This window comes from Balaenoptera musculus, chromosome 19 (genome assembly GCF_009873245.2).
Source record: "Balaenoptera musculus isolate JJ_BM4_2016_0621 chromosome 19, mBalMus1.pri.v3, whole genome shotgun sequence".
NCBI classification, from domain to species: domain Eukaryota; kingdom Metazoa; phylum Chordata; class Mammalia; order Artiodactyla; family Balaenopteridae; genus Balaenoptera; species Balaenoptera musculus.
Window position 1 is genome coordinate 36,735,860 of NC_045803.1, and position 26,993 is coordinate 36,762,852.

The window sequence follows — 26,993 nt, forward strand, 5'->3', positions numbered from 1 at the left end:
ATGCCATAAAAGTATGCATAAGCCCATCTGTCCAGGGGCTGAAAGAAATTAGTCTGGGCCTAGTGAAAACCACTTAGTGGACCCCAAATCCTCTCCATATGGCTTTTCTCCTCACGCACTCTCTCTGTCTCCTCTGCCTTACTTCTCTCTCTCAATCTTCACCTTCACCCAATCTTTCTTTTTCCCTCATTGTTTTGGATTCTTTGTGTTTCTGAAATTCTGTGTTTCTGTGAAAGTCAGTCACTTTCTATGTTTTGTGTCTGGGCTCCTCTCTTATGTTGTAACAGTCACGTGACTTCCTCTCTGTAATTGAGGATTTGTGTCTTACTGTCCATTTGCTGCTTGGCCCTATCTTTAGTGTCTCTTTTTTTTTTTTAAAGGGGGGGTTCTTTATTATTATTATTATTTTAAATAAGTTTATTTATTTATTTTTGACCGCTTTGGGTCTTTGTTGCTGCGCGTGGGCTTTTCTCTAGTTACAGTGAGTGGGGGCTGCTCTTCATTGCGGTGCCTGGGCTTCTCACTGCGGTGGCTTCTCTTGTTGCGGAGCACGGGCTCTAGGTGCACAGGCTTCAGTAGTTGTGGCAAACGGGCTCAGTAGTTGTGGCGCATGGGCTTAGTTGCTCCACAGCATGTGGGATCTTCCCGGACCAGGGCTTGAACTCGTGTCCCCTGCATTGGCAGGAGGACTCCCAACCACTGCGCCACCAGGGAAGTCCCTTTGTATCTCTTTGACCCTCTCTCATCACCTCATTCTGTGTGTGTGTACTTATGTGTTGGGGCAGGTGTGTCTCTATGTTTCTTGTTTGGTCTTTTAGCTTCAACTTGTGTCTTTCCTCCCACTTGTGGATGGAGGAAAAACTGGAAACATTGAAATGCATTCCCAATAGTTTACTTGGGATGTGGAATTTGGTTTCAGCTATAAAAAACTTAGACCTTTACAGCATGAGTGTAATGGCAGGAAAAGCAGAGAAGATGAGAGGAACAGTGGCTGTAATCAATAGGCCCAACCATTGCAAATGACTCATGATTCCTGAAAACACCTCACAGGGCTGATTACAAATGTCCCTGCAAAGTCAGGGTCAGATTCAGGTGATGAGCTCTGCCAAAGTAACACTGCTCTAAGAGAAAAATAATAGGACACACGCACACGTGCACACACACACACACACACACAAGTATGACAAGAGGCAAACTGCAATGAGAAATTCATTTATACTTTTGGGTTCCCAGAAGCACATAAAAAATAAAAGCAAAGAAAACTCCACTATAAATAAACCTGCCACATTCTAAATAAAGCCTCTGAGTGGCTGTGGAGTCTGGCTTTCTTCGAGGAGTTACATGATTTGGTCATTTTTAATAGCCATGTTTGCTCTTTCACCAAATTACTTTTCCTCATAGAATCTGCTAAAGGCACGAGGGGATTATTCTCAGTGTTCAAAGTGCACCAGTAACAAAGGACATGACCAGAACTGTCCAGAGGAAGGTCACTATGTTAAGAGCTAGCAAGGAAGAGATGAAACAGAGAAGCACATATCCATTTGGAAAAAGATTCTTGGAGTTGCAAAAGGCACTGGGTGAGTCACTGAAGAGAGCTAAGTAAATTATAGATCCCACCTTGGAGCCTCTGCAATATTGTCCACCAGTTCAGTTTCCAAGTGTACAGGGAATTGTTACTAAATTGTTCAGCATTAACACAGTTAGTTCAAGCAACTGGAGGGTACAAGCTTTTTGTCTTCTTTTAGCACCTGTCTATGTGTGCAAGATTTTCTTTTTCATCCCATTCAACTATTCTGCTCTTCTTTCCACTGTTCTGGTGATTCTCAGTTCAAAGAAAACCCACAAAATTGCCCAGTTGTGGCAAAGCTTCCAGTGAGCTAACTTAATGCTACAGCTCTGGAGTACTTAAGAACTCTGCCCAACTCAGAAAACAGCTAGAATCATTTCACTGTAGTCACCTAACCAATGAGAATTCACTTCAGTTCCAACATCTCAATTGTCTTACTTGCAAAATGGAGACAACATCTATAAATATATTTAACGCACAAAGCAAGACGCCTTAAATGCTCAGGAAAAATATTCTTTTCCTCCTGCAACTCCTTCATCATTTATCTCTTACTTTATCAACACAATCATCTTAAATGTATATCTGTAAATGATAATGCCAAAAAGAAAGACACTGGGCTAGCCCCTACATTTGGAGAAGAACCCACAAATCACCTTGTACATGGTACCAGCCCTGTCCAGGCCCAGACTGTGGCAGTTTCATCTCCCCATAAAGGAAATAAAACAGAGCCGCCACATGCATTAGCCTTAAGGACATTTTTTCTTCTCTCAAGGGGTTTGTATCCACCTCTGTCTCTGACTACCAAAGCATAGAGAGACGCATGCAAAGAAAAAGGTGTAGTGGCTTTGCAATTGGATAGATATCACTAAATGTCTATTTACATCTTACTAAACCTTTTACATCTAGTCTGGAGACCATACAGATATGTAGTCGGTTAACTTCAGTGAGCCTCACTTTTCTCATCTGCAAATTGGGGTGGCAGCCTAGCACATTGAGCCCTTCCCGCACGGGGTTCAAATGTGACAATGTGCTGCCGAGATTACAGGAACAAGTTCAAAGATCACCACGCCCGGGTTTGACTCCTGGCTTCAGCACTTATTCACTTGTAAACTCTAATGCAAACAACTCTTCCCTTCAGAGCCTCTCTCCAGATCTGGCACTGGGAATAATGGTACCTTCATCAGGGGGTTGCCAGGAGGATTGAACGAGAAAACTTTATAAAGTGTCTACCATATAGTAAACATTTAATAGATATTTAAATCTCCTTTTCTCCCCTACTTTAATGTCTCTGGCTAATGTCATCAAGTTCACAGTCTCCACTAGATATTCACAGCCAAAAAAATAATAATAATAATAATAATCTATACAATACAGCTGGGTTTTTTTTTAGGATTAGAGAGAAATAGAAATATGCATCCAGTGTTTTATTCCCTGCTGTTCCCCCAATATTCCTCAGCCCTTCTGATCAGGCTCATTTGGATTCCGCTATTGTCTCCCACGGAAGCCCAGTGACATTTGATGCTCTGCAGATTTCAGAACACATCTGCCGCGCTGTGGTAAATACATACAGCAGAAAAAGAAGTCCACGGATATGAGCAGGAAACAGTTCCTGTTAACTAATCAAGTTTGGGGAGGGGTGTTCCACAGACAGTAACCTCCCTCTGCTGTCACCTGCAAAACAGGGGAGTCCCATTTGCAAACTGGTGCCACAGCCTGCTGTGTCCAGCACTTACTACAGGGGTGCAAATGAGATAAGCAGCGGCTTCTACCCACAACCTTGCCTGGGGCTCTTGCAAACACCAGCTCCATGACTCTTTTCTTTAGTTGAGTGGTATTCAAAATTTACTCAGGCTGTCTACAGAGAGCAAAAAGCATGACTTGCACTATCCCTGGATTAATTGATGATTGACTGATTTCTTTAAAAATATGTATTTTATGCTTTAATGTGCATAGGAATTACCTAGGGGCTATTGTGAAAATGCAGATTCTGATTCAATAAGAATGAAATTCTGCATTTCAAACTAGCTGTCAGGTGACGATGCTGCTGCTAATCTACAGACCCTCACTTTGATTAATAAGAATGTAGTGTATTTTAGTTCTCCTCCTAGATACATCTAAGAAGATTCTTAAATGTTTTGAAATGTGAGTGAGGTAGTAGCTGGTGCTGATGAGAAAACATACCCATATTTTAATGAAATATTCAGATCTTTGAATACTGACAACACTGTCTTTAATACATTTCAAAATATTCAAAGACTTAGTTAGGAACAGGAATATATATAATCAAATTATGCCAAGGGATGAGTGTGTGTGTGTGTGTGTGTGTGTGTGTGTGTGTGTGCGCGCGTGCACGCGTGCAGGTGATTTTAAGTTAACTATAGTATAAATAATATGTACAGATGAAAAATGCTGAAATATTAAAGAAACTGCTATGTAGAAAACATGTCTAGCCAGGCCAAATGAGATACTGTAAATGCCGTTAACACTTTTTTCTTTCTCAAATAACACAGTACCTTAAATAACGTTTCTACACTATTCTTACTTATTGAAATATTAAAAGCAACATGCAGGCTGACTGCATTACTTGAAGACTCCAAAGATAGTTCCCAATTTCAAGGCCAAATACAAAATCTTCACGAGATAGTTTCCCATTTCAAGGCCAAGTACAAAATCTTCAATTTTTGGTTAATATGTGGTCTGTTCCATGGTAATGAAAGTCATTTAACATGCATACAACAGTGCAGCAAGACTGTGGCTGTTCTTTCTCTCTTCATCGTTTCATAAAAATGATTAAATATTGCTGGCACTTTAATTTATTAATTGATGAGACTGAACTTCCAAAGGTTTAACACAGGTGTGGTTTAAAATAATAAAAAAGATTCTATTAATATTTACCAACTGATTTCACATTAAATGATGGTCCCCATGAATTTGCTATGAATACATGGCATTGGTTTTAAAAAAATTGAACACTATAACATTGTCATTTATTTTTCTCTCATTTTATTATGTTTTACAATGTAATAATAGCAGAGTCTAGAAAATAAAATGCAGAAAATTATAAAAAAAGAAAAAAAAAGATAATCCAACCACATATATTGGAAAAAAAGTTTTAGTATATTGGTATATTTCCTTTTATTGATTTGTGGTACAGTTATTAGTATGAATTAATGTCAGGCATTAACCCCTTATTTTGTTTGTTTTTTCATATTTATTTATTTCTTGGCTGCATCAGGTCTTAGTTGTGGCACGTGGGATCTTTCGTTGCGGCACGTGGGCTCTTCGTTGCAGTGCGCGGGCTTCTCTCTAGTTGTGGCACGCAGGCTCATTAGTTGTGGCGCGCGGGCTTAGTTGCCCTGCGGCATGTGGGATCTTAGTTCCCTGACCACAGGTCGAACCGATGTTCCCCTGCATTGCAAGATGGATTCTTAACCACTGGACTACCAGGGAAGTCCCCCCTTATTTTGTTTTTAATGAAGGCTACATGATTATTATTTATTCATTAGATAGAATCATACATTTGGGATTTTTATAATCTTACGTTGTTTTCAACTGGGGAAATCTTTATATCAGAAATAGTGGATAGTGGTTATAGATACGATTAGGATTCTCCTTACATTAGTTTTTAAAATCAAGAGTATTGACTTTGTTTGTGAAAATTGTTGAATATGGATGATCAGAGTGATAGGTACAAAGGAATTGATTATTTTTGTTAATGTTTGATTATATTTTTTATGTACACATACATATCGTAATAGATACATGCCAGGTACTCTGTTCATATCCACATATGCATTTTTAAATTATATTCTATACACATTTTATATCTTGCTTCTGATATTTATTCAGTTGCAATCATGTTCCCATGTTCTAAATTTTAACCATTTTTGGATGATTCATACTATTCTGCTATGTGATGCATGGAAAGCTTTCCCAGTTGTGCAGCCTTTATATTTGCCCAATTCTTCCCTCTGAGCTTTGGCTTCGTATTTGTGATAGGAATCAATTCTCTGCTTTCTTTCTTTTCCACATTGAATACCTTGGTGCTATTTATTCATAAAATAGGGTGACATAATCTGGCTTTTTCACCCACAAACATATAACTACTAGCACTTTGCTTCAAGTGGGAAAAGTATCTGCCTCAATGAGATGACTCTTCAAGAGGACCGACAAAATGTACAAGACTCTTCTTGTAAGTCTGCATGAATTTACTTTTCAAGGCATCTACAGAGATAAGCAGATTATACACACTCTCACTTGGCCCCTTGGTAAGGAACAAAGATACAGTTTGGCTGTGCCCGAGAGGCTGTGTGACTTTCCCCTCCATCTACCTTTGTAGCAGAGGTGAAAAGAAACAGAGTGAGAGTCTGGGGGCTACCAAGAGAAAGAATTAGGAGATGTCTTGGGATTTTACTCATGTACAAAGTCAGCTAATAGACTGTGTGTACGTGTGTATGTGTGTGTGTGCATGTGTGTGTGTGTGTGTGTGTGTGTTGAGGGTTTCTGCTAACATACATGACTAATACTATTCCATTTTTTTTTATATCAGCATCAAAAGACTTCCAACAGCTCTGGGATGCTTGTTATTTCTAAGTTGGGACACTGGGCAAAAGGCAGACAACCCTTGTTGTTTGGTCAGATTGAGACGTGCGATGCTGACTTGCATTCCTGCCAAATTATTGGTGCACAAGTCTCTGTCTGAGTAGGCAGAAGCTTCACGAAACTGACAGTGAATTGTTCTCGCAAGGCCAAAGATACAATTTGGCTGTGGCTGCGTAGCCCAGTGCTCTTAACATGCAAACAACCAGCAAAAATAATGGCATGTCAAGTGCAATTTTCTCACCAGCCGCTGACACCGTAAACTGTAATATAGTGTAATTATTTGGCACCCCGTGTCCTTCATACTAAGCACCACCCAAATGATTTCCAAGTTACGGGGAAGAGGGAAGGTTAGAAGGTCAAATTTAAAGAGAGAAAATGAGTCAGTACCTTGGAGGGAGAGAATTATAAATAGATGTGGCATCACCAGTGAGAGTTATATCCAAATAAGGAACTGCTCAGAAATCCAGGTAGGAGGGGAAAAGGGAGGAAAGAGAGCAGAGGAGTTTATGTAAGAAAGAGGATTTAGGATAGAACTCTGACCACCTGGAAAGCAAACCGTTTTTTCCCAAAATAAAGCAGTCTGAGGAACAGAGGATCACAGAAGCACAGAACAAGAGCTAAAGGAACTTGGGTAGATAGAGGTTGCACACATTTTTTCTTTTTTATATTGCTTTCTTTTCCTGTTCCACAGGGATCTGTATCTTAAATATAATTCCATAATCCACTATACAATTACAAGTGAGGAAACTGCGCCCGAGAGACGTGTGACTTTCTGTTCCAGTTCCTTTATAGCAGAGGGGAAAAAAGACAGAAGCCAGATCTCCAAGAGACCCTTGCCCATCTTTCTACCTGATTCAAAAGATCTCAACCCTAGTTCTCTGTCTCCCAGTTACTCTGACCCTCTCTCAGCTCCTTAATAGTCTTGTGCATATGCTATGTCCTCTGTGGGAATGCTGTCTTTTTTCAACCCTGCACCTTAGTTCATTGTTTTGGCATCTCAGCTCACAGGTGATTCCTTTAGGGAAGATTCCATCATCCCACCAAATAGACCAGTTTCCTCTATATGTGCTTCCATAGACCCATGTTCCTTCACTTCAGAGTACTTATCTCAGTTTTAACATGGCATATGTCACATTATGATTATTTTCTTAACATCTGTCTCCCCCTAGTAGCCCATTATGACAGAGGGCATGGATCTGTGTTTGCTCAGAACTGAGAATCCACTGGTAACAACACTTAGGAGATAGTAGGTGCCCAATAAATATTTGTGTAATGACTTGATCGATCACCCTCCTGACTCACAGCCAAGGGCTCTCAAGATGGCATCAAGATGCCAGCCTTAAAGAACCCATGCACATTTCATCCCAAGGACATTTTTGTCTCGGTTACAAGACTTATGAAAAGCACCATGGGTTTTCCTTCTCTTCCTTTTCAAAACCAGACAAATAAGAACATAGGGTGAAAGGTCCCATGTACCACCTTATTCTCTTCCAGAATTGGCAGAGAAAGTCAACACAGGAGGTCCTGGGCAATGCAGAAATCTAAATATTCATGTGTGTACACGACAGGCTCCAGACCACCTTGTACCACACAGAGCTGGAGCCAGGAGTGGAGTCTGTTTAGCTGCCATTTGTTTTTCAAGAATTCAGAAAGATTTTTGGTCTAGTTTGTGACATAAGCACAAATATAAGTTTGCAGAAGAATTGGAAGATAATGGAATCCCCAGCCTGAATTGCTTCATACCACTAGTAAGGGGGACAGCCTCCAGAGAGAAGACTCTGCAGCCTTCATAAGGAGACTTGTTTTAACAAATTAATTTATCACTATTACTACCTCAAAGAAGGACTTTTAAAATCAATACATAGAAACAATGTTTAAACTACCCAGCAGGTCTCTAAAATAAACAACTGAAAAGGAGAACATGACAGCAATGTATTGCCCCTTTGGCTGAAAAATGCTATTTGTATTAAAGCGGATTGGGTTTATCTTATTTTATAAATTCCTCCATTATTTAGGTGAATTATTCATTCACTTATTCATGCAAAATATTTATGAGCTCTCCCTATATGCAGGCAGTGTTCTAGGTTCTGGGGATATTCAGTGAAGAACAAAGGAGACAAAATCCTTTTCTTTGTAGAACTTACATTCTAGTAGGAGACAAATCATAAACATGATAAAGTATGGAGTGTGTGAGACAGTGATCATCAGGAAGGAGAAAAAATAAAGCATAGTCAAAGGGTATGAAATATCAGAGATGGGCCGTTTATATTTTAGACAGAATGGGCAGAGAAGGCTCTGTAAGAATACAGATTTCAACTTCATCTTAATTCACTGAGAAACATACAGGCTTATGCTGCTTCTGATCAAGGGGACCCTCAGTCATCCCACCCTATCGCCATGACGTTGCATAAGCCGAAATCTATCCAGCAGGGGCACGTAACTTCCCACTCCACCCCACGCCATCAAGCTGAGTGACAGTTACCCTTCAAGACACATGGAAATATCAAACATCACCTCCATCCTAAGCAACCTGGGCTAATTGAAAGGGCCCCTCTTTAGGCTCCCAGAGTCCTGTGCTCACCTAGTGATGTAGTTGTCAGTTTGTCCATCACTCCAACTACACACACACACACACACACACACACACACGCACACACACACACAATTAAGACTACAATCATGACTACAATTGCTACGTGCAGGCACTGTGCATAAATTATTCTTATCTACTTGTGTTCATCTTATTTGGATACCCCTTGAAGAGCTTTAGTTACTTTCCCAGGGTAAACATCCAGGAAGTGGCAAAGCCAATATTCAAACCTCTGCAGAGTCCATCTCTAAGGCTTAGTTCTTTCTCTGCATCTAGCTGCCTACCAATATAGTAAAAACAGACAACGAAGGATATAAGGGTATATGTGAAGCTCTGAAGAGCCAATCACTTAAAAACTGGCTCTGCCCTTGAGCTTGAACTCAGTCTGCCAGGCCCGAGGCTCCCACCACGGTGACTCGCAGGAGGGCCTTTTAAAGAGCAGGTATGCTCACAAGTAACTAATGCTTCTCAGCCAGTTCCTGGGGAGAAGCTCAGCGATGAAGTGGTTGAGAGTCAGATGTGGAAGAGCGTGCACACAGATAAAACATTGCAAAGCACCCGTGGGCACCCTGATACGGATCTTCCCCACACTCAGCCTGACTCATAATCAGCAGCAGTCACCCGAAATGCATTTTGGGCTTTGCTACAACCCAAGATCCTCAAAGGCCAAGCTGTAATAATTCAGGAGCAATTTTCTTTAAGGGGAAATATATATGATTGGAAATGTTTGCAGAGGAAGTTCTTCAGAAGTAAGCTTAACTCAGATTTGACAGTCGTTTGGGGATTGGCCATGTGAAGAGCAGCCATCAAGGATCAGAACCACCTGGGCCGTCTCAGAATCCTAGGCTCCCCAGCAACACTTCTGTCGTTCAAAGAAGCATGGATTGCTCAAGTATTAGGAAGTCAAAAAAGGATGGTAAATGCCACCTTGTTTGCCTCTCTCTCTGTTGCTACGTTTAAAGAATGGAGGTAAAATTAGTCATTAGAGCCTGAGTCTAAAACAAACCCCAATTTAATTACTTTTTATCGTCAGATAAAAATGGAAAGTTCTTCTGGGGATAGCAAGTTTGCTTATATTACACAAGATACCATCAGTGTGATAGACCTCCACAGAGTTCACTAATAGAAACAGGGAGAAAATATCCATCAATTATATATGTGTGCATGTACCGTATACCCAGAATTTCATATGGTATGAAAACGCCTTGCCTTAGGGCTGGCTAAAGAAGTTTTGAGTATCCAGAACGTAGGAATTTAAGAACTCTGCATTTTATACTCAATAATTCTTAAGAGCAAATCATAGTTTAAATACATGGTAACTAGTCACTAAGATGTAATAGGATACAGTGGATAAAATTATGGCCTTGGGAATCCCCAACCTGATTCAGATTCAGATCATTTACTAGCTCTACGATCTTGGTTTACTTTATTAATCCACCTAAGTCTCAATTTTTGCACTTAACAACAACAACAAAAGATAATGTGGTCAAGAGCCCCTATTCAAAACACGCTGGGTCAGATGTTTTGGAACTGAGAAGTTTTTCACATTTAGAAATGTATTAAGGTAGATAAACTGTATAGTAAACAAAACCTTCAGCAGAGTCTGGGGCAGCACTCTGTAATCAAACACATTAACATTTCTGCTGGGAAATATATGAACAGTCACAGTAATGGGACGCACTATGACTATAGCCTCCAGTCAGTTCTGCTACCTGAGTGTGTATCAAGCATATAAAAAAATACTTTTTTGTATTTTGGACTTACAAAGAAAGGAATGTAGACCTGTTTTATACACGTATTGTCTGTATATATGTACATATACACATATACATATACATATAAAGAGCGAGGCAGACGGAGCTGTTGCTAAAATCAAACAGGACTGTGCCTACAAAGTGTTGCTACGATAGTGCTCAATACAAAACAGTATTGACCAGAATGTGAATTGCCTGAAGGCAGGGATCATTGTTTTGTTCATTAATATACCCCCATATGCCTAAAAAGGTATTTGGCTCAATAAATATTCTTTGAATGATTCATGACACCACCTCATCCAGATTTCCCTTGTCCAAGTAGAACTACATGAAATGAAAAAGCATAATCCTTGGGGAGGCTCAATCTGCGTTGCAGGACAATGAGGTAGAAGCAGGAATGGAATCAGAAGTTCCTAGCGAGGCACAAAGTGTTAACTCAAGTCTTGAAGATCAATTTTAATTCTTTTTTTAAATCACTGCATTTGGGAAATGCATAATATTGGCATGATTCACTTCTGAATCCGACTTATCAGGAAAAATCAGTCCTTGGCAGGCTCGTAATTGGAATTCTACCTATGATGATGGTGAGTGTTAAAATTAACAGAAGCTTATAAGCGATTCTGAGGAATAAACATGTACAGTCTTCAATAACCCACAGTGAAGCTCTGAAAAGCAGGCAGCCCTTATCCACCCAAGGAACATTTGTCTAACCTGCCAACAGCAACAAAACAAATGTAAATCCAGTCTAACACATATATGCACGTGCACGCACGCGCACACACATACACCACACACGCACACCACTAAGCTAAAATTTTGATTCTATACATTTGATTCCATCTGACAATGAATGCAACAGTTTCCTATTGCAAAATTTACTGAGTTACAGTAAGTACAAAGCACTGCTAAGCACCCACTCCGAGAATTCCCCTTTCCCCGTCCTAGGTTAATAACTGAACCAACCAACAAACAACAAAAAGAAACATAAAAAGGAGAAAAATCTACCTGCAATTGGAGATACATGGCCTCAAACTAAAATGGAGCAAAATAACATCTTAGGAATCCAGGTGGTAGAAATTCAAACTGAGCAAAAATGCATAACTCTTCCAAGCGCTATAAGTTACAGGAAAGGTTTGGCATGCAGATTTCTTGTGTGAAATGAGAACGAAAAAGCTTATTTGTGTATGTATTACACAAGTGTTATTAAAGCTATGATATAATAGATGGGGAGGGTGGGAGAGATAGGGAGGAAGAGATTTCCAGAGAAGAGCAGTTAGTTTACATTTAAATCTGTTACCATGGGATTATTCATATTCCTAAAGAAACCAAGAGGTAAACTAACTAACAATCTGGCCTAAAGTACTTACAGCTAAGTGTGGCAACAACTGTGACAAGCCTAATGTTAAAGGTCTAGGGATCAGGAACAGATCCCGAAATTGGGACCTTAAAAACGAAGCTTACCCGGCCAACAAGGATCGGTTCAGGTCCAGAAAACTCTTCCAGGACGAACATTTGATTCCAAACCCAGCCTCTCTTGGAACGGTTCAAAATCCGCTGTTCTTCATTCAGCCTGTTTAGTTCCAAAGGGGATCCACTCATTAAAACTGGAGACTGATTCATCGGAGCCGTGTAAATGCAAGGGGGAAGAGTAATCCATAATATTATTAATGGAGTCCAGAGATCCAACAGCATTTCCGCTAGCCGTTCTGGCATGGTCCCCCCAGTTAAGCAAATCACCACGAAAATGAGACAATTATTTTGTTTGCCTCTGGTCTGCAGCCATCCAATTCATCATGCAGTGCCGAGCATTTACTCACAGCTCTGCCACGTGTTTACAGCACAGGAAACAGACATCATCTAAGCAGCTTTTCTAAGACCACGATCCATTGGCTTTCCTTCTCATTGAAATCTCCTGCAAAAACAAGGAGGAAGAAAGATAAAGGTCCACTGCAACAGGTTTTAAAACAAAATCACTGGTTTTCAAAAGCATGTACATGAACAAGAGTAGGCATTTCCCAAACCCTTGAGTCAAGAAAGTGGACCTGAAGAATTAGAACAAATAAGCTAACAGTTCTTTTTATATTGTGAGCTTTATTTAAATTTTCGTATTAATTTTTGTATCTATGTTACTTATCAAAAACCGCTTCAAGTTCTCTTTTCCCTCCTTGCTTCTTTCCTTCCTCCCTCCCTTTCTTCCTTCCTTTCCTCTTTCTTGCCTCGCTTCCTTTTCTCTCTCCATTACTCCCACTCTCTCTTTTCTTATAGTCGTTTTGGTTGTAATGCAAGTTTGGGTGTTGCCAATACTTTCCTGTATTCTTGTAGAGATTGCAAGCCTCCTTCCTCCTTCCTTCCTTCCCCCTTCCTTCATTTCTTCCTCTCTTTCTTCCTTCCTCCCTCCCTCTCTCCCTTCCTTCTTTCCTTCCTTCCTTCCTTCTCTTCCCCTGCCCCCTCTCCACCCCCCCAGTTTAAAAATAAGTTCTAGTTCACTTTAGGCTGAACTATGTGAATAAACTAGCCTTTAATGGGTAAATTTTTTTAAAAAATTACAAATGAGAACAGGAAGGGAAATAACCCCAATTTTCACAGTCGTAGCTGCCGCAACCCATCAGAAGGGATTGTCCAGTTCAGGGTGCAGAATGCAACTCTCTGCCAGGATGCTAATAAAGAGTGAATAAAATTAGAATGCTCCCGGAGAGAAATTCTGTAATGTCCAGCATGTATGTTATAATCAGGACAGTGTCAAGGCTCTCATTCCAACTGTACAGTTGAACAGGAGATTTAAATTATGAAAAGCTCCTTTGGGAATGAAATATGGTAAAAATACAATTTTCAATTGAAGAGACTCAGAAAGGGATGGACCAAAAAAAAAAAAAATCCCCATTATCTGAGGTGTCAAATACATTTTTTTGCTTACCTTCAGCATGGCAAAACGTGTTTCTTCCCTCTCAAAAAAATTATTTTTAAAGAAATAATGTTCACTGCATATCCCAGAGATAAGCCTTGCTGAATTAGATTAAATGGGAAAATAATTCCTCAGTACACTACGGGGAACAGTTTGGCTCAGGGAATTCATAATGGGGTAGGGAACCTTTCCCCCTCTAGGTCCCTGGTTCCATTCTGGCTCAGAATGGGAAAGCAAGAACGTCATTACATTGGCAGGGCTAGTGGGTGGTCTTAGTGAAGCTAGCTGAAAAGGGCAGACCCAGATTCTGCTGTAAAGACAGGAAGGATCTGATCTAACAAGATGGTCAGTGGAGTCGCCCTGCTTGTCACTCTTTGCCTGGGCTCAGCTCAATCACTGGGACTCTCTCCGTACCTCAAAAGAGGCCCCACCCTGGTAAGTGCATAGGGGAGTCACTGCAAGCAGCAGTTGTTCTGGAAACTAAAGGGAAGAAAAGCTTTCCATAGGGAACCAACTCAGAGCAAACAGAGTCCAGAACAACGTCCCAACTTTCCCTAGAATTGCAGTACATGCAGGGAAATAAAAAGCAGATTTCACAGTAAGGCCTTCTCTCATCCCAGTGTGAAGGCAGAACTTTGCAGGCTTCAAATTGAAAACAAAAGTCGAAACGTCTTGATAAGAAATCGTGAAATATTAATATCGTTCTGAATTGCCAATCCACTTAAACAACGTTAATAGTTAAATACTTAAACAGCATGTATAGCACAACCATCACATGCCATGCTCTCCTAGACATGGAGCAGGGACGGTGATACAGGACTGTCACGTTATTTGGCAGACTCTCTGTTTTACAGGCAGAAAAGCCTGGGCTTGAATCCCAGCTCACCCCACATGCTGTCTCTGTAATAATGCACGAACTACTTAAGTTCTCTGAGAATTTGCATTTCTTTTCTGCAAAATGGCAATAATAATAATTCCTACTTTCCAGGCAGTAGGGTGATTCACAAACAAGACTCATGTGAAGCAGCCAGAACATGGGAAGCACTCAGTAAGCTGCGGTGCTTGTGGTTTTCCTGAGCCAGACTGGGAGGATGGTCCTGACACCAACCCTTTGGTTAAAAAAGTCAAATGAAGGAGCAAAGAGTTAAGCTGTGTGACCTCCTCAGGAAGGGTAGTCAAGGTACGAGAGTCACACAAAGTTAGTCAAAAACCTTCCTGAAGGTGGGATGTGGGAGGATGAGGGTGATGCTGGTGCGAGAAGGGCTGGACCATACTGGATAGAAGGTGATAGTCATTCTATTCATAGAGGCTCTGCCTAAACACTTCTCAGGGAAAAGAGACTTATTCTCTCCAAACATACCCTGCTCCATGCTGGGCCATATCTGAATGTTCAGAAGCCATGTAGACCATCTTCGAATGGCCTGAGTGCTACAGAGACAGAACCGTGAGATGGTTGTGAGAGTTTTCTCTAACACCAGCCAGAGTGGGCATTGAATTCCAGTCAGAGAACTACCTTTACCAGTTGCATAATTGGGGGCCAATTAACAACAACAACAATTAGAATTATATCTACCTAGCTGGTTTATTTTGAAGATTAAAAAAGATAATCTTGGTAAAGTAATTAAGAAAAGCTATAAAATAAAAAAAATAAAAAAAATAAAAAAAAGAAAAGCTAGAATGGACAGTTATTTTTAAATTGTGCCAAATACTCTGCAAGTATTCTCTGGCATCTGCTCTGTTGTTGATGATTCTGGGATAAAGAAATTTAATCCCAATTTAAACTCCTAACAGACACTTCCTTGATGGAAGCCACCACGTGGATGGAATGCCACCGAACCACTCAGGATGGAATGTGACACAATTGCTGCCCTACCTGAACTCGCCAGAATCAGGTAAAAAGTAATGATAGACCCTGAAACAATTTGATACAATAGCATAGCTTCACTAGTTAGAATGAAGGTATTAATAAAGGAATATATGCATAGCCCCCAACAGTATCCATTAACACAGTATCTTACAGTTAGATAAAGCTTACTATGCCTTGTACTGTTTTGCTCAAAACTGAGGTGCAGAATAATTAAATGACTTGCCCAAAGAACACCTCCAGTAAAGAGCAAACCATTGTTTGAATCTAGGTAATCTAACTTCAAAATTCTTTCTTACCACAATCCCTTCTCTTATTACATAAATATTTGATAAGCATATACTGTGGGTCAGGCACTAAGGCTAGGAACACAAGCAGATCAGAGTTCTTATGTTCAGGAAGCTAAGAGTCTAATGGGTAAAGACTAAGAAATGGATACTTAAGAATATTTTATTTAGTCTGAGAAGGGTTAGGGTAGTACAGAGAGACAGGTATGCCACTCATCTTCACTGCCTTAAAGAAGGCTTCCTGCAGGAAGTGTCATCTAAATGTTGAGAAGGAACTACCCAATGGCAGGGGGAGCAGCAGGTGTAAAAGGACATTTAAGTCAATCAATGGACAGGAAGGAAACCACCACTAATCCAGGATTTGTGAATGAATCAGTAACTAGGGTAGCTGTAAATCATTTCTTGTCACATCATCCAATCCATGGCCATGGTATCTTCTCCCTACCCACCAAATCATCCTAATCATGGTCTCCAGAGTACAAGTCAAATCAGTGCCCTCTCCTCTGCCAGTTCTTCGTGAAGAGAAGAGCATGTTTGATTTCCAAAGCTTTGAGGAATAAAAATAAGTGCCATCCCATGGAGAGGGTATGCGAGATAGCAAACTAGAGCACAATGAGATTGGTATTTTAAATAATGCTTAATTTTCACTTAACTAAATACTGTCAGAGCCCGAGGTCATCTCTCTGTTAAAAAGGAAGACCAGCAACAGTTAGAGGCAAGGGTGTGCAGTTAAATATTTAGCATGCGGCTCTCTAAAAGAAAAAAGAATCCCTGATTTTTGATTTCCATGATAGAAATACTTCCACCGTGACCAATTTCAAGTTTTCAATGTGACCACTAACCAGGTATGGCAGTTTGAGAAAATTTAACAATCAGCTCTGGTTAAGCCAAGAGTCACCTCCAGAACACCCCTAGGTGGGTGCTTCTCAAACTTTAACGTGCATACAAATCCTGGAAATCTTTCTGAAATGCAGATTCTGATTCAGTAAATCTAGGGTGGGGCTTGCAACTCTGCATTTCTAATAATCTCATTTGTGATGCAGATGTTACTGATTAGAGGACCATGGTTTGAGAAGCTTGGAGTTCCAGAGAATAAAACCACCTCCTAACTCAGACCTTCTGCTTATGAAGACTTGAAAGATTCAAAGGTGTGGTGAGAAAGTCACTTCCTCCTTAGTGTCATTTAATGCCATGCCCATGAACTACTTACTAGCATGGTACACACATATATCAGACTTCGGGAAACCCAGCACTGGAGTGTATGAATACATGGGATTTTGCATGATGTCATAACTTACATACTTAACCCACTGCATATGGGACACTGGGAAAACTGCTCCAATAAGTGGAGTGTTCCCATGCATGCTATCGGGGGTGTTGAGACTTGGCCTTCACTTCAGCGAAGTCTATTACTCAGAGAGAAATGGGTTTCTACTGTGACAATTAGAACTGTACTATTTACATGCAGGCACCTCTGCCACGGGCAGAGGTAATTTATCCTCTTTGATGAGGACAGAATAGCTTTATAGGAATTCTTGAGATGCAACCGAATGTTATGTTACTGTTATCAGAATTAATAAACATTGTAAGAGTAGCTGTATACACAAACTGCTTAACTCTATGCAAGGAAGAAGAAATTGAGCGACGTTTGTAAAAATCAATTTATTTTTAGATTTTCTAACCACAGTATGTACGTCTGGCCAAGCAATCCACTTGATTATAATGCTGCTGCATTGATTTACACCCTGGGAAATGAGATGAAGAGATTTTACAGTCTCTCTGGAATTCTTACAAATAAGTAACTCTTTAGAATTCCCCCAGAAGATGTCTTGTCTTACGTAAGATACTTACAATCCAACTTTTCACTCACACTTACGTTTTAGAGATAGTTTTAATTACAGCCTGGTCTGACCCCACTAACCCCAACTTTTTTTTAAGGTGAACTCAGTCAATTTTCAGATATGTTAAGTCATTATGCAAAAATTTATTACACCATCAATTTGGTAAACAACATGGATTGAAGTTCCCAATGATGAGCCACACTCTGAAGCCTAAAATAAAAATGGGCTTTTACCAACACTTTAGAATTCAATCCTGCAGATTATTTTGGTTGACAGGAAATTACGCTTTTATTATCCACTGGGCTTAGTGGCCACAATATTTCATGGAAGCAAAAATGACACAAAAGACCAGAGAGTTTCTATTAAAAATGTTTCTGACCTTGAATTTACAGCCATTAGCAGGCTGCTTCAAAACAGGTAAATACACACTGAATTCAAAGTGGTGTTTCAGCAACACGGGGTGTGTGGTTCAGCCTGTGGCCCAGTGCAATTCACGCCAAGCCCTGGACTAGAGAGGAACAATACTTGCATGTGTCCAAATATAAATAATGCAAGAGAATCACCTTTCCTAAAGCCTTCAGAATTCCCTGACCAAATTCCCTTGGCAGGATAGAATTTGATTTTTTTTTCTTATTTACACACACACACACACACACACACACACATTTATCTTTCCCTCAACCACAGCATATCTGGACGTCTTTCTTTGGCATCAGATCATACACTTATCCAGCTGTCTCTCTATCCAAAAGCGTATCATTTGCTTGTTTTGCCACTCAGAATAATACCTGCCAAATCCTGTCTTTGCTGTTATTGACAAGCTATTGTTTTTCTACTGGAAGCTTTAGTTTTCCTCTAGTTGTATAATTACTGGTTACCATGGCAAAAATAGATAGATAGATAGATAGATAGATAGATAGATAGATAGATAGATAGATAAATAGGTAGGTACATGCCCTCTCCTCATCCTTCCCCAAGATGGAGTCAAAACTTTGTCTTTCACATAGAAGCTTTCCTGCTATAGACATTTCAGAATGGGGTAACAAAGACAGGAAGGTCAAGTTCCCTTTTCTAGTGTTTATAGACTCAGAACTTTATTTAATAAACTTTCTTACAATTATAAGGTTAGTTAAGATGTTGACGCTGAATCTATCCTGTTGGATCTTCTTCAGGCAGGACTGTCTTGAAATCACCTCACAAAGATGAATCTAAGTTCCACACTTCCCTTGCCGATTAGACATAGTAGTGCCAGGAAGTCGTTTCTCAAGCGTAATCTAAATCCTTCCTTCTCCACTTAAAAGCCACATCCTTTGCTGCCTTTAAATCACCTGCTCAAAATTTAATAGTCAAAGACCTAATGAGTGAAAACAATCTGTGCTGGCCCTTCGCTGGAAGAGGTCATGGAGAAGTTGTGACCACTGGTTCACCCATGCGCTGGACCCAGGCAATCAAAGGCTCCTTAGCCCTCCCAGTCCTTGGAATGCACGTCCCACCCACTGTTCCTGCCCTAGGAGCCACTTCAAAGATGTAGCCTTGAGAGAGTCATGCGTTACTGAGACCATCTAGACGGTATATGTGACTGAACCCCGTGAATGCCTCTATATGAATAAACTTTAAGACTCTGGCGGGCAGGTGCAGAGATCTTGTGGTTGCCCAAGACAAGCCTCATGTGTAAGTTCTCTTGCTTATTGACACTGCCACCTACCAATCTGGAGTGGCCTGCCTCTTTCTTCAGTCTTTCCTGGTCCTGCAAGTACAGCTTTGAATTTCACCGCCTGAAATTCCAAGATTTCAAACCAATGCCCCTTTAAATCAGAGTAACCACTAGGAATCAATCTTAGTCTTGAGAATCCTGTAATACAGCTGAACTGTGGGGACACAGCGATTGACAACATTGACTCTGGAGTCAGACAGAAGTCCTCTGAATCGCAGTCCTATCGTTCCTAAGATAAGTGACCCGGGTGCATTTATCTCAATTGTGGCAGATGAGGAAACTGAATTGAAGGATGGTGAAAAAAATTAAATGAGAGAAGCCTTGTAAAACTCTTTGTCAATGTAGCTATGATAGCTACAATTTATTGAATGTTTCATCTGCTTAACAGAGAATCTTGACTGATTTTTTTAAAAACTATTTTATGTCAATTTCTTGCTGGATTACATCGATGGGGAAAATTCCAGTGATCTATGTAAACAGGTAATAAATAAAATAACTTTCCCAATTCTTGTTTGTTTTTTTTTTTAAAAAGGCATGAACCAAGTGGGATATAAATAAAACGGCATTTTACAAGTAGCTTTTCCTACCGACAGCTAACATAGGCTTAATGACTTCAAATAGTTTTATGAGGCCTCTAAAGGGCGGTATTTTTAAAAATTTTATTGAAGTATAGTTGACTTATAATGTTGTGTTAATTTCTGCTGTACAGCAAAGTGATTCAGTTATACCTATATATATTCTTTTTCATATTCTTTTCCTTTATGATTTATCACAGGATACTGAATATAGTTCCGATGCTATATAGTAGGACAAAAGGATGGTATTTTTAACCTACCCCCACCCCGGGGTCAACCATGTCTCTCTTTTCCACAGGAGACATGGCATTGTCCATCACCATTTCTCCTGAAAGGGCAAAATGCAAGCATTACACATCTACACCGGAACTACTCACTTTCAATCAAATTGTAATCACTCATTGAAAAAGCCTTTTCTTCTACAAGAAAAATTCCATTTCATGTCATAATCATCTAGTGAATTCTCATGAGAACGGTCTACGTGGGAAGTCCCTACTAATTCAAAGATGAGGACAAAGTGATATCTAAACATTTCTCAGACAGGAGTTCAGAGAAGATAACCCTAATTAGAGGTTGGGTTCAGGTAGTATCTTCTTCCAAAGATATTTAACAAAATTTTTGTATGTATTTCAAGAAATTTTAGCACTACTGATGATGGTTAAAAATTAGAAGCGCTTCTTTCTTGCTTAAGAAATGTGGAAATGGTTAAAATCAGATATATCACATAACCAGGGCTACAGAGTCTGTAATACTGAAACTGAAAATGCAGCCAAGTATCCCAGACTAATAAGTCACGATTCTGCCAATTAGATTATACTCTGTAGTAACCACCCTTACAAGTGCACCTTACTGTCATTCTTTCATGTTTCAAAGACTTTATAGCTTAAAAACCACCCACTGGCACTGTTACCATGAACTCCATATGGACACAGATGATGGATGGGTAGACAGACAGCAAGCAATCATTTGACAAAAATAATATTGAGATATCACACCGAATGTATAGTTCCTGAAAATCAAATTGCTTATACAGATATTAAAATAAGTATACTATCTTCAGCTACTATATTTTAGTGAAATTCAAAGACACGTATATTTTACTACTCTAATCAAAATAGGTATGAATTAATTTTTTTCATATTTCTGAGCATCCCCATTTTAAAGATGGGAATACTTGGACACAGAAACGTTAAATTCTGTTTGTTAAGCTGAAACAGCAGTGGACTAATAAAGAATGAAATGTGCCCTTGTAATTTTTACATTAAATTTTGGAGATGAGGTTGCATAGATAAGAAAGAAAAACATTCCCTTATGATATTTATATCATTCCCCCATCTACTTATTTTATGTTACTTGGGTCACATCAGGAATCAAATAATTATATTTTATGCATGAATTCATCTAGAAAGAAACAATGCATGGAAAATATGGTGCTTACTGCTAATAGAATATGAATATAGCATAACATTTTCACTTAATGATATACATAGAAAGAATTAAGAAGATTCCATTTAATATTCCTTTGGAACACATTCCATTTGCTTAAAATATCAGTAAATGCATCCCCGAGCACCTTATCATAGAGCCTATTTTTTTTTCCTGTGTGTATTTGTGAGGGCCAGGTATCCTGCTGATTAAAATCAATACAGAGGAGTCTTCTAACACACTTGGACTTGCAATTCACATGAGGTTGATATGAACTGTTCAAATACAATATATATTAAAGAGAGAAAGAAGAGAGAGAGGGAGGGAGCAAAAGAAGGAAAGAAGAAGTAAGCTCTTCCTCGGGTACTTTTTTATACATTCTCTGCAAGGGAAAGGTACAGACACTTGACTTATATATGCAACACTTCCATAATTAGAGCATTTTTCCCAATAAAATATAACTTTGCATCACATAGAGTTTAATAGCATTCTTGATGCAAGTTTAGTCTTGGAGGCATTCTCAATTTTACAAAGCTGAATTAGGTCATTTTTATATGTCCATATCATATGGAAAAGCTGTGTTTAAGAATAAACTTGGGACAATTTATGAAATTTCTGTAGAGAAAATTGAGGTAGATTGTCACAATATTGGACTTTAGATATAATTGCATCCCTCCTTCCCCTTTACTGAGAATACACTAGAAAAGGAAAAAAAAAAGGCATAGTGTTTGCTAGTCATTAATGCATTAAATCAATGAGCACTAACTATGCTTTGCCCTCAACCAACCACCATTCTAGCATTTGCAGTAGTCTTTAGCAAGGAGGGTAGGGAAGGAAACTGCTTGAAGGCTCTAAACACAAGTGTTATTCTTTTATGATGCTGTCCAAAGAGATATAGAAAATCACAGCTATATATTTCTACCTACTAATAGAACTATACAAAAAAGCAAGACTTCTAAAAGCAAGAAGGAGGATGATATTTGTGATAGGGAATAGCACATGACATTTAAACTCAGGAAATAAAAGCTTAGGACATGATAGAAAAAGGAAACTGTGTTGGCCCCGGTGCTTTGCCATGAAGAGGTGATGGAGATTTCGTTCACAGCAACATGTGGGAGAAGCAGCTAAATGGCATCCCTTGAACTTATTTCTTTTCTGACCTTCTGAAGTTGCCAGGTTCAACTAATTTTCTCCTCCTGGTTACATCTGAAGCCAGGTTCCAGGGGCAAGAACCAACAGTTCAGCAGAGATATATTGCACACATCACATCATCAACAACTTTCTATGGCAATGAAATGAGAGCAGACTAATAGCTCTTTGGTTAATTAAGCCCCACAACATCAGCTGATGGCCTTGAACCATCAAAATATTATTCTATTTCACAAATATACATTTACGAGATTCTGGAAAAAATTTTCCCACACCACAAACAGATGTATTTGCTTTAAAAGACTAGTCAATATACAAATCCAAGAAGCCAGGAGGGCAAATCAAATAATCTAAATCTGATGAAATGGCAAAGGGAATATGATACAAATCTCCTACTTGAACCAATAAATGAGTTAGTTATCTAGGGACGTTTTCAGGTTTTCTAGAAGAGGTGTGTGTGCGTGTGTGTGTGCATGCATATGTGTGTGTGTACAACACATAATATAGAGCAAAGGAATCAGCTTTGGTTTAATTCTACACTCTGTAGGTGGTGTACAATACACCAAAGTTAGAAGCCTTTTCCTAAACTAGAAAGCAAAGTTAGTCCATTTCAGCTGTGAATGCCAACAGTGCTGAAAACAAAGAGAAAAGTGCATTTTTTCCTGCTTCTCTGAATAACATTGTAAGAAATACAAAATTATCAACAGCACCATTGAGCAAAATATTTTCAAAAGAAAGTCTTGGGACCTTCGATTGCATCTATAATTTTTTTTTTCTGCGCGGGCCTCTCACTATCGCGGCCTCTCTTGTTGCGGAGCACAGGCTCCAGACGCGCAGGCTCAGTAATTGTGGCTCACGGGCCCAGTTGTTCCATGGCATGTGGGATCTTCCCAGACCAGGGCTCAAACCCGTGTCCCCTGCATTGGCAGGCAGATTCTCAACCACTGCGCCACCAGGGAAGCCTGATTGCATCTATAATTTAAAGGCTATTCTGATTATGTTTGTTCCTTGATTTGTCAAATACAAAACTTTGCTGATGGGGCAAGAAAGAATGGTTGGCAATACAAACTGAATGTCATTTTACCCATGAAAAGCTTTTGATTGTGCGTGGAAAATTTGCTCAGATTGGAATGTTGATTAAGTCATAAGGTGTGCCACCTTGAGTAGAAAAATAACGAAGGTTATTATTTTTTTCTTTAAAGCATTAGTTTACTTCTAATGATAAGGTTACTTCTGAACAGTTGATGAAGTGTGGATTCTCACTTTTCTGTATGTGCTTGTTCCATTTTCCTCACCAATAAACAGTGAAAGGAACCTGGAAAGGAAAGCCCTGAGGTACAATTTCTTGAGTAGAATCACTATACCCTCCTTCTTTGGAGTTTTCTGGCTTTGTTCCAACAATCAGGTGCTCCCTGCTAACCAGGAGCATCAGACTTTAAATCTATACAGAGTTTACAAGGAAATGTTGCACCATGAGTATATTTATGTAACAGTGTTTACAAAATGCCTTCTCAAGTGGTCTATTACATTCTGGGGAGCATGTTTTACAGGTTGTTTAGTTGTTTTTTTATTCATTTGTTTTTTACTTAGCGCATACTGCCATTGGCTACTTAAACTGTGTTCGGTGCTAAACTAAGGGGCTGCTTTAGATGAATACTGTCTTGACCAGGGTTCTGCATGATGCCCAAATAAAGTTAGTTTTCAGGTTAAAGACTTCCTTCCCTTTCGAGTTGATCTGTGTAGAGCAGGCAAATGGAGCCACTATTCCAGTCAGGGCTGCTATAAAATTGTTCTTCAGCTAAATTCATAAGAGCTCAAGAAATGTATCCTGGACACCAAAAATGCAGCCAAAATATATTAAGAGTCTTGGGTAGAGAGATCTACCCATTTGGGGTCTTGAGAGTTTTAAGAGATATAGATTATAAGACAGAAAAATTGATTTTTAAATAGTAATAATAACTGGAAATATAAGATCTAGGTTGAAGGGGAGAATGATTAAAAAGTTTACATGACAACATTGCAGCACAAATTTCAGTGTCTCTGAAATATCTGGCTTATTTGTGATGGTCACAGGATACCTTAACGCCCATTTGGGTGGCTGGGGACCAGAATGAGGAAGATGAACTGCTGCTGAACAGCCCTGAATGAAGCAATCCCCTGAGTTGCTGGGAAGGCTCTTCTCTGTTTTCAGAACAGATTTTCTCAACTCCAAGCCCTCTTCAGAGTCCAGGAAAAAATATATATCAAAGGTAATTTAAAATCCTGCGACTGCTCCAGCATGAAATGACTATGTGACGGGGAGCTTCAAATCTGCTAAAGCAGAATTACAGAATATTATTATTAGTATTACTATTTAATAAGAGGGATAGCCCTAGAATTTCTTTCAGCCACAGAGCTCAGGGAAGTGGAAAAACATGTCAGGACATGATGATTATGGAGAACTCCCTTTGAGGGAGTAAAAAAAAAATGTAACCCTCAGAGAACATCCCCTAAAGGTATCAGACCTGTCAGTAAAAGAATCTCTCTCTCTTTCTCTCTTACACACATACACACGCACGCACTAGATAAAACCCCTGCAAAACTGGACACAGCTGATGAAAAGCAAAAGCCAGGCAGAAAATTCAGTTGTGTTTGCCATGAACGACAGGGCTCATTTTGCATGCAGTGAGGTACAGCGGCCAGGTTGAATGGATGGAAAATCCCACTCTCGAATCTTACATAAATATCTCTTTCCCACACACAGTTTTCCAGTTGAAAAGCTCCCATAATGAAGCCAGAGGTGACAGCCAAGGGAGGGTTGTTAACCATAGAGATGGCTGTCAGGATTGCTGTAAAGAGGGCAGGCGCTTTCTAAGGGCCCCAACCGTCCCTAATCCCTCCGATCTGCTTCGCTGTGGTACCGATTCGAGAGGGCAGTGCTCCTATGCCTTCTCCAGCGTCCCCGTTCCCATTCCCGGCACACAAATACTGTGAAGCCGGTGACAGAAAGGAGCCGGCTGATCTGATTAGCAGCTCTGGCGCGCTAAGGGATGGTCGGATCATGCCCCTTAAAGAGGAAACTCTTGTGGAATCTTCAGGAAAGGGTAGTAAAGTTGAAAAGACCGTTTCTCCCTTGCTTGAGTATAAGCTCTATCCTTTAATTGGAGCTGAAGTGAGCAGCTGCCAGCCTGATTTTCCATCACCGACTAATGTGCGTTTGCAACAATAAACAATTAATGTTGTTTGATATCTTACATTTAGCAACCCAAGCAAACAGCTGCCATTTCGCCTCGGTAAGGCAAACGGCTAGTCCTGGACGTGCAGCCGGCTCTATGCCTGCACGGAAGGGTCCACGATAACGAAACTTTGAGGTTTCTGCCAGATTGGATGGGGAAGGCTTTGGTCTTGGGGAGGGAAAAGACGCGGGAAATTATGGATACCTGTTGGCATCATCGTTGGCGGAGGCAGGTTTTCACCGGCTCCCTGGCTTGACTGGAGCCTGAGAGAACGGGAGCAAGTCCCTTATGAACCTGTTACGCGCCGGCAGAACCCAGGCAAGAGCCCGCTTTGCCTCGGGTCCCGCGAGGGGCGCGGCCCGCCCCGCAAGGGTTCGCGGACGGGGAGGAGCGAGATGTCAGAAAGCGCCCTCCGGGCTCTGCCGGCGCTGGGAGAGGGAGTCTGAGGGAGTCCCTGGCTCAGCTCAGGAGGCCTCTGTGAGCGCAGTGTCGCGGGCTCGGGGAGCACACTGCTTGGGGGTCCTGCCTGGATGCGGGGCAGCATCTCCGCGTCCGCAGAGCCGCGGGGCGGCTGGGGAGCCCGGCAAGTTTGCAGCGGGCACCGCGCTCCCGGGCTGGAGGAGCCACTTGTGGGAAAGCCTCGCGCTGGGGCTCTCGCAGCTGAGTCGTGGCCCGCACGACCGCGGGGGTCGCCCTCCCTCTCCTCGGGGGTGGGGCGGTGCAGCAAATCAGCCAGAGGGCACCCCCGATCCCCTTCCCCTCCTTTCTGCTCGGGCTCGCACCTGCCTCTCATCCGGCGGCGGGTGCTTCCCATTCACCGCACGGACCCCGCAGTGAAGGCGCCCGGCTGCAGCAGCGCCTGCCTGTGTCGCGAGGCGGCGAAATCTCCAGGCGACAGCGAGGGAGCCCGGCAGGAAAACTGGAGGGACACAGCCCGCTTGCTACTACTCCACAGAATCTACTGTCAGAGCAGGTTGCAAAAAATCGTCTGGCAAAACCCTGAGGTGATCCCATCATCTGTTCATAGCGGGAAAGAAGACACAGCTCAGCTCCGCACCCGGGCGGCGAACCCGCATCCACCAACCGAGAGAAAGGAGGCACGCAAGGTGTCGGAAGGGGCATGGGGATTCCTAAAAGAAAAGGTCCCTTCTGGGTCCTCGGGGCGTGGATTAAAACGAGGGGGCGTAGGGGGACCACTTACTCTTGCGGGGCTCCGCACCGGCGAATTTCAAGCCTCTTGGTTCACAAATGGCTGGAGGGGCTCGAGGTCGGCTCCCGAGGGCGGTGAACACCGAGCGGTCCCCGCGCGCTGGGCAGGCGCCTCCAGATCGCGTTCATGCCTCTCGGAGCTTCGGGACTTGGTGCGGAGACGCCGGGCGGGCGCGCCGGGCCCTGAGTGTCCGTAGCCCAAAGTGCGGCTTCGCTGGGTGGACGCTACTGTCCATGCACAAACCGGCGACAGGGATGAGCTTCGAGGAAGCAGGGAGATTCCAAATAGATTCACGAAT

The 26,993-nt window shown here is 41.1% G+C and overlaps 1 protein-coding gene across 1 annotated transcript in view; it reads right to left on the bottom strand.

The window, feature by feature from the left end:
- Positions 1-26,762, bottom strand: part of CDH8 (cadherin 8) — a 366,357-nt gene extending 339,595 nt beyond the window's left edge. Inside the window, exons 1-2 of the mRNA XM_036835108.1 lie at positions 26,687-26,762; positions 11,975-12,425 (exon numbers count right to left, since the gene is read on the bottom strand). Of these exons, the coding sequence (XP_036691003.1) occupies positions 11,975-12,226 (252 nt within the window). The 5' untranslated portion in view covers positions 12,227-12,425; positions 26,687-26,762. The remainder of the gene's footprint in view (positions 1-11,974; positions 12,426-26,686) is intronic.
- Between the last annotated feature and the right edge of the window lie 231 nt (positions 26,763-26,993).